The 16,963-nt window shown below is 45.1% G+C and overlaps 1 protein-coding gene across 1 annotated transcript in view; it reads right to left on the bottom strand.

Annotated features, from left to right (window-relative positions):
• The window catches only part of ROCK2 (Rho associated coiled-coil containing protein kinase 2), a 179,259-nt gene that overhangs the window by 80,139 nt on the left and 82,157 nt on the right, over positions 1–16,963 (bottom strand). The window contains exons 2-3 of the mRNA XM_032792336.2: positions 11,841–11,922; positions 3,354–3,454 (exon numbers count right to left, since the gene is read on the bottom strand). Coding sequence (XP_032648227.1) covers positions 3,354–3,454; positions 11,841–11,922 — 183 coding nt within the window. The remainder of the gene's footprint in view (positions 1–3,353; positions 3,455–11,840; positions 11,923–16,963) is intronic.

The following is a 16,963-nucleotide window of genomic DNA, read 5'->3' as shown; positions in this document are numbered from 1 at the left end:
TGCAACAAAGTGATGGGGCTTAGAGATCAACAATTTCAACTTGTATTGAATCTTCTGAAGTCAAAATGTCTATGTATGCCCTCATCATGACTAATGTTAGCACAGAGCCACAAATAGTATTTTTCAGTTCATTGCTATTCTAGACTCAGCAATGGGAGCACAGAACATTATGGTTTTTATAGATTACACAAGGCTAATAACTACAAAATTGAGTGATTTTTTAAAAATTAGATATACAGAATTCATAGGCTTTTTGGCAGTTTATAAACACCCTTATAGCAGAGCAAATACAAAGTCTAAATTATATCATTTAAAAATAATGACTTGGGATGTATCATTTTAAGTTGGAATGAAATTATAAAAAGATCTGTGTAAATCTGAGTGTGTCAAAATTCCCTCCCTCCACCCCCAAACAATTATTTTAGGCCTTCTTCTGGTGCGTTTGCTGAAACCAATGCCAGATCAAAAACACATGTATTTTTATCTGAACATATTATGAATGTTAACACACATTATAACATTCACTTCCCTCTTCCTCCTGTCTGATGGAGGTAGGACTGTACTCCACACTAGCCCATTTGCACTCTGGCTTTCTCCTCTAGCCCATGAACCAAGTACATATCTACAGCACCTCTGCTAAGCACTTCCCGTTTCTACAGTCAAGCAAAACAAAAAAATCTCTATTAGAAGTATTGCAAAATAACACTTGATATGGGAATCAATAGTGGAAGACAGACTGAATGGAGGCCTACCCAGAGAGTTTCCTCCTTATAAATTATTTGCAGCAGCTCCTCTTCTGTCAAGTGGGCGTTGAGATGTAGTTTCTCTCCTTTTACCACTGAGCGCAGACAGATTACTCAATATCAATAGTGCATCTTTAAAGACCTGATGATAGACAGTCATCCCTGCCATGCCTATATTTTGTGGGCTCTCCGTTAATTCTGCTGAACCCAAGCAGAGGTCACCTAGAGGTAGAGTGTGTAAGAGCTGCACTATCAAACTGTCACATAGGGATGACCTTGCCAAAAAATCATTGCTTTTTCCACACTGCTCACATGAATCACATCCAAACTTGCAAGTTACCCATTAGTAAGGCTGCAATTTAGTCACAGAGGTCCTGGAAGTCACGGAATCCATGACTTTCAGCAGTCTCCATTACTTCAGCTTGCAGTGGTCAGGAGCTGCAGGGTCCCCTCGCCGCCCGCTGGGGCAGGAAGCTGTGGGGTACTCCTGCCACCATAGCCAGCAACCCCCATCCCCCTGCCACCAGGGGCATCATGGCAGAGGAACCCCAAGCTCCCAGCGGGTGGCAGCTGGGGAACCCCTGAGTTCCCGGCTGCCAGAAGTGATAGAACTCCCAAGTTCCCAACCACAAGAGGTGGCAAATAGTTCTGGGCTGCTGCAGGGGAATCCAAGCTCCTGGCCCCCATGGGTGAGCTCCCAGCCTCTGCAGGCAATGGGGGATGCCCAGAGCTGCAGACAACAAGGGTACCCCGCAGCCCCCAGCTGCTAGACGCAGCTCCTAGTCCCTGCAGCTGCCCTGCTTGAAGTAGTGTGGGGTTCCGCAGATCCCCATCTTGCCATGGATATTTTTAGTAAAAGTTAGAGACAGGTCACTGGCTCCGTGAATTTTTCGGTTTTGCCCATGACCTGTCCATGACTTTTACTAAAAATATCCGTGACAAAATCTTAGCCTTATCCATGAGTCATACAAATGTTGTTACAGTTGCTATTTTCTCTCTCCCATTTATCTTCCAAAGTATTATTTCACTTTGGAAAGCATTTTTGGCATATTTTGCATGTAAGACATTATCCAAAAAACTTTATTCTATTTAAACTGCGACAATTTTTTTTAGTTACAGTAATTTTAATGAGGAATCCAGTATCTAATTAAGACAGCAACACATGTATTACTAAGTATAGAGATAGGGGATGAAAACTTTTTCTAATTATTTTAACCAGGCCAAATGTGTATTTACTGGTCAAGACATATCAAATCTACAATATTTCTCTTTGAAAATTAACCCAGCTTGCTGCAGGGGAAACCAGCAATACAAATAACAAAAGTTGTCACGAAATTTATGTGCGTGCCCTGTTTTTTATGTGCGTGCCCTTCAACATTCTGTTTGTTAAAATACTCTGGATAGTTTTCTTGGCTCTGTTTTTATTATTTCACCAGCCTCGGAAACTGCTAGCAGTTTTATAAATGGACTGTAAGTGTCTAATTTCATTGCAGCTTCTCTAAGTATTTCTACATCCTTTCTTGAAGTGTTATTTTGTAACTACTTACAGCAATGCTTCTTGGCAAAGAGCAAACATTCTTTTTTCCCCCTCTTCTTCATTGGAAAAAAAACAACTATCACAAAGCTGTGAAGTGCATAGGCACTTTCCAACACAGATCTCAGCTGGTCCTACATCTATTATATTTACAACAAATTTTAAAATGAGAAGTCTATGAAAACATATGTATAAAATTTAAAGTAGGTATTTTATATATATTACACACACACACACACACACACACACCCCTACTTTTAATTTTAAAATTGTTGATTTATCCTACAACAGCACTTGGCAGCCTTGGCCACATCAAAATCAATTGCAAAGGAAACTATCGATGACCCAAATCAGCAGATGGAGTGTTCTGTAATCTCATCTTTACGTAAATTCCTAAATAGGTATTTACATTGGGTTCTCGGCTCTCTGTGAGCTCAGATCAAGTGTAGTACCTTGAATACAAACTATTTGGATTTTTAAATTGGGAACAAAAATTAATAATGGAAATTTGGACTAAAAACCTTGTATGTAAATAATATTAATTGACTGCATTATAAAACTGTTGTCTCACGTACCAAGAGCAAGAGAGAACTGTGCGGAAAGGCTTCTTGTTGCACTATTGACAGTTTACCAACAAAGGAGGTTTTCTGATACTATTACTATTAGTGACCATTTGTGGCCAAGAAAAAACATACTTGGCACAAGCTAAATACTCTGAAGCTGCCCTAGGTAAGGGAAACAGCTTTTCAATTCTTTCTCTTGCAACACACAATTATGGTTAACTATTTTAGAGGTCTCATTTTAAGATCTTCAGTACACTACTAAGTTTCAGCACAAGAAAGAGAGTGTTAAGGATATATTGTGAACATTTAATTCCTTTGGATTTCTTTATGCCACAAATTTATATTTAACAAGGAATTTGATACTAAATTACAATAAGCAAAGAATTAAAAAAACTATATCCATGTTTGAAAATGTGCATACTTTCCATTAAAAGTGTGGCACTAACAGAGTATCTAGCTGGTGCAATAAATCTAGCTGACAGTAGTAATCAGATGATGAGTAGACATTCTTACCAACTGTACTTCTCCAAAAGCACCTCTTCCAATCACCTTAACAACATCATAGTCTTCAGCTTTCATTTGTAAAGCTCGAATTTTTTCCACAATTTTCTCATCTAAAACAAGTTTAAAGAATGATGTCATAAAGACAGATCTGTAGCAGTGTGAGAATAGCTCTGGTAATATTTGTTATCCAGACAATAAAAACAAGCCATTTAAAAAACAAACGTTAAAATTTTCAACTAACTTCTACATTGTTTTTAAACCATTTGCTCAGAATTAAAAGCCATAATTGCAGTCTTTTTGTATTTCTTCGTAAACAGTTGAATCATCATCTCTTATCTGTGAAAATTAGTACTATTCTGATTTCAGTTATATTTTACCTAATGCCTTAAAAACATACACTTTTCAAGCCTCCAGAAACATTTTTGCAGTTAAAGACTCAACATGACAATTTTAAACCTTTCAAACTTTCACTCCTCTGCCACCTGCTGTGCTGCCACCATCCACTAACATTTTTTGATAAGGGTGAAATATTAAAGTACACCTCTACCTCAATATAATGAGATGTGATATAACACTAATTTGGATATAATGCGGTAAAGCAGTGTTCGGGGTCGGGGGGCAGCTGTGCACTCCGGTGTATCAAAGCAAGTTCAATATAACGCGGTTTCACCATAACACGGTAAGATTTTTTGGCTCCCGAGGACAGCGTTATATCGAGGTAGAGGTGTATCTAGCACATTCAGCAGCATAGCAGGTACAATCTGCTAGGATGTACCTGTGAGGTTCAATAGCCATCAAGTGGTTAAGCATACTACTGAATATGTTTCTTTCACAACAGGACGAGGAACCCTTTGTGGTTCTTTCTTGGGGCTGCCCCTTTCCAGTCCTTCCTTAAGCAGGAAAAGATGGTTACTCACCATTGTAACTGTTGTTCTTCGAGATGTGTTGCTCATATCCATTCCAATCAGGTGTGCGCGCACCGCGTGCATGTTCGTCGGAAGATTTTTACCCTAGCAACACCTGACGGGTTGGCTGGGCGCTCCCTCGCGTGGCGCCGCTATGGCACCAAATATATACCCCTGCCGACCCGTCCGCTCCTCAGTTCCTTCTTGCCGGCTACTCCAACAGTGGGGAAGGAGGGCGGGTTTTTGAATGGATATGAGCAACACATCTCGAAGAACAACAGTTACAACGGTGAGTAACCGTCTTTTCTTCTTCGAGTGCTTGCTCATATCCATTCCAATCAGATGAATCCCAAGCCTTACCTAGGCGGTGGGGTCGGAGTAGGAAACTGCAGAATGCAAGACTGCCAAGCCAAAGGCTGCATTGTCTCTGGACTGTTGGACCAGAGCATAATGGGAAGTAAAGGTGTGCACCGAAGACCATGTAGCTGCTCGACATATCTCCTGAATAGGTACTCGAGCTAAGAAGGCAGCCGACGAGGTCTGGGCCTTGGTCGAATGTGCGGTAACATGGCCCGGAGAGGTGTGAGCCAAATCATAGCAAGCCCGGATGCACACTGTTACCCAGGATGAAATCCTCTGAGAAGAGACGGGCTGGCCTTTCATCCGGTCCGCCACCGCCACAAAAATTTGGGGCGTTTTGCGGAAGGTCTTCGTACGGTCAATATAGAAGGCGAGTGCCCTACGGACGTCGAGCGAGTGCAACTGCTGCTCCCTACGTGATGTATGGGGTTTGGGGAAGAAAACTGGGAGGAATATGTCTTTGTTGAGATGAAAGGCCGAGACTACTTTAGGAAGGAATGCCGAGTGTGGACACAGCTGCACCTTGTCCTTGTGAAACACAGTGTATGGTGGGTCCACCATCAGAGCTCGAAGTTCAGAGACTCTCCTAGCCAATGTAATGGCTACAAGGAAGGCTGTTTTCCACGATAAATATAAGAGTGAGCAGGTTGCCAACGGCTCGAACGGGGGGAACGTAAGCCTCGTCAAAACTAAATTGAGGTCCCAGGAGGGGGCGGGGTGTAGCACCAGAGGAAAAAGTAGCTCCAGGCCTTTGAGGAACGTGGAGACCACAGGGTGGGAGAAGACGGAGTAAGCGCCTTCTCCGGGGTGGAAAGTAGAGATAGCTGCTAAGTGTACTCGCAAAGATGAGATCGCGAGGCCCTGTTGTTTGAGATGCCAGAGGTAATCCAAGATAGTGGGGATGGGAACCTCCGTAGGAGCAACATTCTGCTTTTGACACCAGCAAGAGAACCGTTTCCACTTGGCTAAGTAAGTAGACCGAGTAGAAGGTTTCCTGCTACCCAGGAGTATCTCCTGCACCGGGGCCAAGCAGCGTAATTCCAACTGTGTTAACCATGCAGGAGCCACACCGTTAGGTGGAGGGATTGCAGGTCTGGGTGGAGAAGCCTGCTGTGGTCCTGCATTATCAGGTCCTGATGGAGGGGCAGGGGGATCGGGTTGGCTATCGAGTGGTCCAGCAACGTGGTGTACCAGTGTTGCCGAGGTCATGCAGGGGCCATCAGAATCAGTCGAGCCCTGTCCCTGCGAAGCTTTAGGAGAACCCTGTGCACCATCGGGAAGGCCGGAAAGGTGTAAAGCAGGTGGTTCGCCCAAGAGATTAGGAAGGCGTCCAATATTGAGCCCGGGGTGAGACCCTGGAAGGAGCAGAACCTCTGACACTTCCGGTTGTTGCAGGAAGCGAAGAGGTCTATGTGGGGAAAGCCCCACTTCTGGAAGATGGAATGGACAACGTCCGGGCGAAGTGACCACTTGTGGGCGAGAAAGAATCTGCTGAGATGGTCTGCCAGTGTGTTCCGGACTCCAGGGAGGAAGGATGCTACCAGGTCTATAGAGTGGGCTATACAAAATTCCCACAGTTGGATCGCCCCCTGACAAAGGGGGGAAGAACGAGTCCCTCCCTGCTTGTTTATGTAGTGCATTGCTGTTGTGTTGTCTGTGAGCACTAGAACACAACGGCCCTGCAGATGATGTTGGAAGGTCTGGCAGGCGAGGCAAACTGCTCTCAGCTCCTGGACGTTTACATGCAACGCTAGCTCTTGGGCTGACCAGAGGCCTTGTGTGCAACGATGGCATAGGTGTGCCACCCAGCCAAGAGATGACGCGTCTGTCGTTAGGGATACTGAGGGATGTCTCGGGTGGAACGGCATGCCTGCACACACCAGGGAAGGTGTTAGCCACTAGTCGAAGGAGCCTAAGACGCTTTGAGGAACGGTGACGGCCATATCAATGGAGTCCCTGCCTGGGCGGTAAATTGAGGCCAGCCAGACTTGAAGGGACGCAGGTGTAGTTTGGCGTACTTGGTTACAAAAGTGCATGCAGCCATGTGGCCAAGGACGCTGAGGCAGGTACGGGCCGAGGTCGTCGGGAAAGTTTGAAGGCTTTCTATGGCTGAGACTATTGCCCGAAATCGGGGTAGCGGAAGACAGGCTGTTGCGAGTTTGGAGTCTAGAATGGCCCCGATGAATTCTATTCTTTGGGTGGGCACTAGAGTGGACTTCTCTGTATTGATCATCAGGCCCAACTGCTCAAATAGGTCCGTGATGATGGCAACATGCCTGGAGACTTGGGCCTCGGAGGTCCCGCGAATAAGCCAGTCGTCTAGGTAAGGAAAGACGCGTATGCGCCTACGACGGAGGAAGGCAGCCACTACCGCCATGCACTTTGTGAACACGTGCGGGGCGGTGGAGAGGCCAAACGGCAGGACCGCAAATTGAAAGTGTTGATGGTGCACCATAAACCGCAGGTACCGTCTGTGCGGAGGGTAAATGGAGATGTGAAAGTATGCATCCTTCATGTCGAGAGCAGCGTACCAGTCTCCGGGATTCAAGGACGGGATGATGGTCCCCAGTGACACCATGCGGAACTTCAACTTCTTCAGAAAGATGTTGAGACCGCATAGGTCCAGGATGGGTCGGAGACCTCCTTTTGTCTTGGGAATTAGGAAATATCGGGAGTAAAATCCCTTGCCCCTGAACTCCTCTGCCACCTCCTCTAAAGCTCCGATTGAGAGGAGCATACGAACCTCCTGCCAGAAGATTTGCTCGTGAGAGGGGTCCCTGAAGAGGGACGGGGAGGGCAGGTGGGAGGGAGGGGCGAAATAAATTGGAGGTGATATCCAAATTCCACCATGCGTAGGACCCAACGGTTTGAGGTTAATTGGGCCCACGCAGGGAGGAAGGAGGAAAGGCGGTTGGAGAAGTGAAGAGGATCCTGGGGAAAGACTGGTGTTCTGCTCTCGGGCGCACCTTCAAAAGTTTGGTTTTGGTCCCGCTGATGGTTTGGTGGGACCGTTATTCTGGCCCCCTTGGGAACCTGATTGCCATCTGCAGTTCCCACGACCACGCCTCCTGCTAAAGTCTTGTTGTGGCCTGGATGGGGGGCTAAGGGCGCTGAGGCTGGGTCCAGAAGGACCTCCGTTGGGTTTGCAGAGTATGCATCCCGAGGGAATGCATGATGATGCGATTGTCTTTTAGACTCTGGAGTCTAGGGTCCGTTTTCTGCAAGAAAAGGCCCTGGCCCTGAAACAGAAGGTCCTGAATAGTGTGTTGCAGTTCAGGAGGTAGACCTGAGACTTGCAACCACGATATTCTCCGCATTGTAATCCCTGAGGCCACGGTTCTGGGCGCCAAATAAGCCGCGTCGAGTGAGGCCTGCAGGGAAGTCCGTGCTACTTTCTTCTCTTCCTCCAGAAGAGCTTGGAATTCTGGTTGGGAGTCTTGTGGGATCAGCTCAGCGAACCTATCCACCAACTACCAGGTGTTATAATTATATCTGCTGAGCAGCGCCTGTTGGTTAGCCACTCGCAGTTGGAGGCCTCCAGCGGAGTAGATTTTACGCCCCAATAGATCCATCCGTCTAGGCTCCTGCGATTTTGGGGCAGGGGCTTGTTGGCCATGGCGCTCTCTCTCGTTCACAGATTGAACGACCAGAGAGCATGGAGGAGGATGGGTATATAGATATTCGTACCCTTTAGAGGGTACCATGTATTTCCTTTCCACGCCTCTGGCCGTAGGAGGGATAGACGCCGGAGACTGCCAAATAGTGTCTGCTTTGGCTTGGATAGAGCGGATGAATGGCAGAGCCACGCGAGTTGGGGCGTCTGCTGATAGTATGTCTATGACCGGGTCTTCCACCTCCGGGACCTCCTCCACCTGCAGGTTGATATTTAAAGCAACTTGCCGGAGAAGATCCTGGTGGGCTCGGAGATCGATCGGGGGCGGGCCCGATGCTGAAGTACCGGCTACTGCCTTGTCTGGTGAAGGAGGAGGATGACAGACCCGGCATGACTGGCTCATGTAGGGACTCCTGATCCTGAGGAACCTCAGGGTCCGGGAACACCTGAGGGTCCGGCGCCAGAGCTGAAGCATCTGTTCCCGCTGGAGGAGGGCAGCTAACAGTGGCCTCTGGTGCACGATGCTCCGACTGGGCGGAACGAGATGTAACCGTGGGTTCGCCTTGGGCCTGGTAGTATGCCCAAGGCATCCAGAAGGACCACTGAGACGCTTGTTCTGTGCCCTGGGCCTCCTGAAGGATACGGCTATGTGGTTCTGAATCCCCATACACGGCACTATCAGCGCGAGAAGACTCAGATGGATGCCACGATGGCCATGGCAGAGCGGAGAGTCCGTGAGGAGGAGCCCTGTGCGCAGGGTACCGTGCGTTGTGCCGCACCGGAGGGCAGTACCGGAAGTCGTACCGGTGCCGAGAGGGTGACCAGGACCTGCGACCAGCGCAGTGCCGGGAGGTCGACCAGGATCATGAAGCTCGATGGTGAGAGCGGCTGCGGCAGGAGCGGTGCCGGGAGCTGGACCAGCGATTGGAGTACTGGTCCGGAGAGCGGGATCTTGAGCGGTGCCGCGAGTACGACCGGTACCGAGAAGGGGATCGGTACCGGGACTGCGAGTGGCACCTGGATCGGTACCGGCAGCGAGATCGGGAACGCTGGCGAGATCTCGATCTCGAGTGGTGTCTGCCCGCGGCGTCGATAGACGGTGGCCTGACCAGGGCAGGCTTCCCCGTTGACGCAACAACCCGCACCGGCGGCGCCGGGGGTTGAGACAGGGTGGGCTCTGTTAAAGCAATGAGTTCCCTCGCCGTTGAAAAGGTCTCAGGCGTGGTGGGAACGAGAAGCTCAACCGAGGCGTGTGCCAGGGAGCTGTCACGCACCGGACTCAACGGCTCTTGCATGGCTGGAATCAACGGTGCCGAGATTGACGGTGCCGCAGCAGTTGTTGGTGCCGGGCGACTCGGTTTAGGTTGATGCTCAGACTGTGGTATAAGTAACGGAGCCTCAGGAGCTTTAACCTTCTTGGCACGCGGGGAGAGGGAGCGGTGCCAGGCTGTCTTCTGTGCCGGTGACGGCTGGTGCTGGGGCGTCATGGGGGTGCCGGTGCTCTCCGGTGCCGAGGAGGCACTTCTCCCCGGCGCGGACTGTGCGGCACTCGGTGCCGAAGCTGGAGGAGTGAGGGCCACCTCCATTAGGAGCTGCTTAAGACGAGAGTCTCGCTCCTTTTTTGTCCGCGGCTTAAACGATTTGCAAATCCGGCACTTATCTGTGAGATGGGATTCCCCCAGGCACTTTAGGCAGGAGTCGTGGGGGTCTCCCGTTGGCATCGGCCGGCGGCAGGCCGAGCATGGTTTGAAGCCCGGTGAACCAGGCATGGGCCCGGGCACCGGGAAAGGGGAAGGGGCTAATCCCCAACCTTCTAAAGTATATACACTAACTACATTAACAAAGGTTAATAAAAGTATAAACTACAACTATAACTATAAAACTATATACACAATAAGTACTAGAACGGGTGAATAGCTAGGGAAGTGGAGAACAGCTAAGCCGCGCTTCCCTGTTCCAACGACCGACACGGGCGGTAAGAAGGAACTGAAGAGCGGACGGGTCGGCAGGGGTATATATTCGGTGCCATAGTGGCGTCACGCCAGGGGGCGCCCAGCCGACCCGCCGGGTGTTGCTAGGGTAAAAATCTTCCAATGAATGTGCACGCGGCGCGCGGACACCTGATTGGAATGGATATGAGCAAGCACTCGAAGAAGAATCCCCAGCTCTTCTTTTTAGAATGGGGCTGTACTACTTTCTCCCTACCCAGGAGTCTCCCCAGCCCTCCTCCATGGAGCTGGGTTCTGTTAGTCAGATTTTTCTAGGAGCTCTCAGGTCTCCTCTGGTAATGAGTTCTATATTAGGCAACTGGGGGGCCTTTACAGGCAACTGGGGGGCCTTCTGCCCCAGCTAGTCCCTTTTTCTTAATTAGCATTCATGTTGCTCCACAAGTCAGCCTTTCATTGCTAGTATCTCCTGGTGTCTGTTCTGCTGTGAGAGAGGAGGCCACCTTTATGCTAATCCCTTTCTCCCAGGTCATTCTCAATTGGTTGTGTGAGAGGGAAGCCTTGCCCCACCCTCTCTGCAAAGCTCCAAGCCATAAGTCCTTAAAGAAACAGTAATGGGATTTCCTCCTGAATGCTTCTTACCCCCAGGACTGCTTCCTCTCTCCAAGCGTCTCCCAGATCCTTGTATATATAAACAGATCTTTCAGTCTCTTAAAGGGCCAGGCCACATAATGGGGTAGGCAAACCATTAGGCCATACTACCCATAAGGGACAGATAACCAAAGGAATTTTTGCTCCCCACACCGGAGTTATGGTTCCTCCTTTTATTCCCTGGCTGCATGCTTTTACGGGATACTTAAACATTTGAAAGGAATGGGTATCCCCTGATTAGTTGCAAAATCCCCCCAACCCCCAAACAAGCTTAAGTTCTAGTTTAGAAATCAGTTTTAACTAAGCTAGTTATAAAAACTGCATCAGCTACCACAGCTTTGTCTATATAGCAGCTCCAATTGGTTTTAGAACAAGACTGAATTTTGGGGAAAATTCTCCTTGCATAGACAACAGCTATGTTTTGACATGGCTTCACAGAGTCGTATTAAATTTGTTATTTACATGGCAAATATGCACCTAAAACAAACATTACAACTAAACGACCCTACTTTAAACTCCATTTAAGTTGTAGTAGAAGGACTTTTCTGAATTAAAAGCATAGTTTTATTAAAAATTTACATGACAGAGTATGCCATTTTGAGTAATTACATACTTATTTTCTGCAGATTACAACAGAACCTCACTAACAACTGCAAGACTTGTGAATTACTGAATTTTGAAATTGGTACTTAAGCAAAAGATAAAGTAAGGATAATAGATCATAAAAATACTCATTTGACTAGTATTGTTTTAATTATTGATAATACTTTAGTATTGATCAGTATACTAATAAATACTTTGCAATACATTTGTAAGAGTAATTAAATTTTAGTAATAAAACATCACAACAGCAATGTGCTCTCAAGTATCTACTGAGAGGGAATGCTGTTTTTAGACTGCAAGCTCTGTTTTGTGGTGATCAGCAAATTGCACATAAGTAATGTACAGTATTTCCGCGCATTCAGCTTCCAAGACCGTTATAGTGCAATCATGACATCAAACATGTTTAAGTGCAACTTACATCTATTTAAGAAATTATCTATGTTCTTGTTTTTCCTCAGTGCTGGAAAATCCAGATCAAGGACCAAAGAATTCAGGCCATCCTGTAAAGAAATAAAAATAACTTAATTGTAAACATGCTTCTAGAATTTCAAAATTAACCTCTGTCTTAAAACTATTGTTAATAGTATGGTTCTATATTACTCAAGTACAGACTACAATTCCATTATGCAAATATAGTTATCTTAATGAACACAAAAGGATTGCACAGGTACAAGGCAGCAGCATGTGTTTTACAATTCTCCCTCACTGAAGATACCATTTCACTGGATTTCTGATCTTGAATCCGGACTCCCTAGGACAAGACAAGCCAGAACTTCCCTACATCTTAACACATTCTCGTTCTTTGAGGCACAGTAAGGCAATCCTCATTCTGATATCAACTGCCAATGCCTCTGTACGGAATAACTGGTTTCAGTAACTTTTATGAACAGGAAGCAAAGCGTTCCCCAAAATCAAAGTATAATAGAAGTCCAAAGAATATTTACAGAACAGAAAGAGGCTATTAAAAAAAGTTTAGTTATTGAAAATATTTCTTTCCCTTATCAACACAGATGGGAAGTAGGACAGGTGATTGAGAATCTAGTCCAATGATATATTCAGAGAAGGAAAAATGAAAAATTTATCCTCTAAATAAACCATATTAACTGGATTCCTCCTCTTAGAAACCAAAGCTCAAAAGGCTGTCTCCCAAAACACATAAATTGTCCAATCATGAAGAAACAAAGACCGCTAAAGGAAGTTTCATGTATTCAGAAGAATCAGAGGTCATCCAAATCCCCCATCTACAGAAGCAGGCAGGAGAGCTGAGGGGAAATGCTTATCAGGTGGGAAACAGCCAAAAGGTAGAACCAATATGGGCCTCAAGATAAGCATAATGAAAGATTTGTGCTACAACATAGATACATATAAAAAAGAACACATATTCCTTCTCATTAGCATAAATTCAAGAGTTAGGCCAGATTTTTGGTCCAGAAAATGTGATTATTAGGGCTGTCCAGTGATTAAAAAAATTAATTGTAATTAATCATTGATTAAAAAAATTAATCATACAATTAATCATGCTGTTAAACAATAAGAGAATACCATTTTATTTAAATATTTTGGATGTTTTCTACATTTTCTAATATATTGATTACAACAATTACAATTACAACACAGAATACAAAGTGCACAGTACTCACTTTATATTTATTTTTATTACAAATATTTGCACAGTAAAAAACAAAAGAAACAGTATTTTTCAATTCACCTAATAATAGTACTATAGTGCAATGACTTTATCACGAAAAAAATTATGTACACTCCAGAGCAGTGGTGGGCAACCTGTGGGCCGTGAGAGTTTGTTTATATTGACCATCTGCAGGCATGTCCACTTGCAGTTCCCAATGGCAGCAGTTCGCCACCCACCACTGCTCTGGAGAATACCAGCACCAGAACCACTATCTTGTGTTTAAATGTACTGACAACAAACTTCTTAAATTCCAAAATTTTACCAAACTGGTATTTCTTCAAGGAAAAAGGAGTTTGTACAAAACTGACCTGCTATTTCAAAAGAACAGAGGAAATTAAGCTACAATATCCATCTGGTAAAATGAAGAAACAGACTGACAGAGTCAGAAGGGTACCCAGAAGTCACCTACTACAAGACAGGCCCAACAAAGAAAGCAACAGAACGCCACTAACCATCACCTACAGCCCTCAACTAAAACCTCTCCAGTGCATCATCAAGGATCTACAACCTATCCTGAAGGATGACCCCTCACTCTAAGATCTTGCAGGAGAGGCCAGTCCTCGCTTACAGACAACCCCCCAACCTGAAGCAAATACTCACCAGCAACCACACACCACACAACAAAAACACCAACCCCGGAACAAACGCTGCAACAAACCCCGGTGCCAACTCTGTCCACTTATCTGTTCAAGGGACACCATCATAGGACCTAATCATATCAGCCACACCATCAGGGGCTCATTCAACTGAACATCTATCAAGGTAATATATGCCATCATGTGCCAGCAATGCCCCTCTGCAATGTACATTGGCCAAACCGGACAGTCTCTGCGCAAAAGAATAAATGGACACGAATCTGACATTAGGAATCATAACATAAAAAAAACCAGTAGGAGAACACGTCAATCTCCCTGGTCACTCAATAACAGACCTAAAAGTGGCAATTCTTCAACAAAAAAAATTTCAAAAACAGACTCCAACGTGAAACTGCAGAACTGGAATTAATTTGCAGACTGGACACCCTCAGATTAGGCCTGAATAAAGACTGGGAGTGGTTGGGTCATTACAAAATCTAAACCTAATTTCCCCCCACTTTTATTCACACCTTCTTGTCAACTGTCTGAAATGGGCCACTCTCATTACCACTTCAAAAGTTATTTTTCCTCCCTTGGTATCCTGCTGTCAATTGAATTGTCTCATTAGACTAACCTCACAATGGGTAAGGTAATTCACATCTTTTCATGTATTTATACCTGCTTCTGTATTTTCCACTCCATGCATCTGATGAAGTGGGTTCTAGCCACGAGAGTTTGTGCCCAAATAAATTTGTTAGTCTCTAAGATGCCACAAGGACTCCTCGTTGTTTTTGCTGATACAGACTATCACGGCTACCACTCTGAAACAAACTATGTTTAACATACTAAATAGGTGAGATATGAATTAGCAAATTCTCACCATGAGTGATAAATAGGTTGGCAGATTCTTAAAGCACAAGCTGCCTTTCCTTTGCAGCTTGGACTTCCCAGATTTTCATACACAGGCTAGAAATCTGTTTAGTCTGGGATCATCACTTCCTCCAGTTCAGTCTTTGTTCCTCAGGTGTTCAGATTTGCCGTTGTAGGGGGAAAGAGGTACCATCATGATGTCATTTCCCCCTTTTATATCTTCTTCTCACTTGCTGGAAAGCTCTTTTGCTGTGACCTGGGTCAAACAGTTCCCATTGTGTAGTGCTACCTCTGAGAGGTTTCTATCATACACAATTCGTTGTGCTTGTGTGCACTTCCTCAATAAGCCATTAAACATTGTTTGGCCTTTTTACTGTTGTACTTGAAAGGCTGCTTGTGCTTGTTTTCACATGTTTCAGTAACACATACATGGTCAAACTTTGTAACTTCACATACAATGACAGCACATACAATCCAATGAGATATTAATGTTTAGCAGCTCAAGACTTTTAGACTGAAACCTCACAACACATACTTCGTACAAAAATCTATCCTAATTATATGACAGTAGTGAATAAGGGGGAGCCAGGGTGCCACACTAGTTTCCCCAAAGGCAGGGGAGAAATAACTCCTGATCTGTTTGCTTGCTCCTAACACACTGTTAAAAGCTGCCACCGCTACCTTCCAGAAATTTGACACCATGATGTACTTTTTGAAGGATCTGCAGACACAACTGAAGCCATACTCTTAGATGTAGTCTCCTTGTGAAAAACTTATGAAAAGCCTTAACTGACCATAAATATATCACCAAAAACATGCAGATTTCAATTCTGTAATTTCTACCTTTATAAATATACTATCATAGGAATTGCTATACCAGATCATACCCTTAATACATCCAGTCTAGCATTCTATCTCCAATAGTGGCCAGCATCAGGTGGTTCAGAGGAAAGCACAAGAACCCCTGTAGTTGTCAGCATGTGGTATGTTCACTAAAAATTTAGATAATCCACTTAGATAAGTTTTTCCGAACATTACTCACAAACACCTCACAGACACTATTTGTAATCTGGCACAATAACTCACTTACTTATATAAATCAACATTAACCATGTACAGAACTATGTGCAATGTAGTTTATAAAACAAACAACCTTAAACTACTCAGCAAAACAAAAACAACCAACCAGTAATCAGTCAGATTTAAGGCTGTTCAGAATTCATAATGTGAAAGGGAGACACGTGAGGTTAAGAAGTGGAACTGATGATCTAAGTGCAGATGGGGGACTGTCACTACCATTTTATAGAATCCAGCACAATGGGGCCCCAACTGCAATTGTGTACCACAGTGATTGGCTACTAAGGACTATCAACCATACAAATAATAGGGTTACAACTCCATAAGGAGGTTCTGATGATGCTGTAAACCTGAACCATCATCTGATTTTGTCATCCCTCAGAACCCCTCAATTGACTACAGTCCATAATTGAGCCTGAATTTATCTTAGATACAGAACAGGGATGTTAGTTACTATATGTACCTGCATAGACTCAACACTAAAACTGGTTCTTTTCCCAAACACTAACAGTCCTCCTAACTCCACTGCTCCCTGTATGGACCCATATCTCCTACTTGCTCTCCATTTATTGTCACTGTTCCAGTTCATGGTAACTGCACCTGTATTTCCCTTCAGTGGTCCACCAAAGGCACCTACTCGCAGGTTTCCAACTCCACAGTCATTGCCTCTCCTTCGTGGAGATTGGCATCTCACTCTCATTTGACTGGGGTGTTTGTGGGCTACACTGTTCCCTGGCTTCACTGTATTATTCCCAGCAGAGACAGGCTGGGTTGCTCAAGCATACCTGCTTGCTTTCTCTTCAGAGACAATTAAAAGGCTGAATTGCTACAATTATAAGTTACCCACAAAGCACTTTTTATACAAGCCTATTTTATCCTTAAGGTAAAAGCATGACAGAGAAAACATATCAAAAACAATAAAAGAACCTACACTCATGCTAATAAGCTTACCAGAGAACATCCCAACTCTACCATGGGCTCTGGCAGAAGTAGTCCTTCAAAACCTCACCCAAAGATTTTCCTTTGTGATCATAAGTTCATCACAGCTCCAGCTCAGAACAACCACATGGTCTTATGGGGCTTCAGTAGTGTTATAAACAGATAGGAAAGGGTTTACAAGTCCAGTAAACCTGGCTAACACCTGACCAGAGGACCAATCAGGAGACAAGTTACCTTCAAATCTCCATGGAGGGACGCCTTTGTTTGTGCTTTCTGGGTTTTTTCTTTGTTCTCTCTGGGTTCTGAGAGGGACCAGACATGTAAGCAGATATCTCCAAGTTTCTGAAACAGCCTCTTCTGTTCAATTTAGTAAGTACCAGTTAGAAAGGC

Source organism: Chelonoidis abingdonii, chromosome 3 (genome assembly GCF_003597395.2).
Source record: "Chelonoidis abingdonii isolate Lonesome George chromosome 3, CheloAbing_2.0, whole genome shotgun sequence".
NCBI lineage: Eukaryota > Metazoa > Chordata > Testudines > Testudinidae > Chelonoidis > Chelonoidis abingdonii.
The sequence above is the reverse complement of the archived record's forward strand: the minus strand, read 5'-3'. Positions and strand labels throughout refer to the sequence as shown.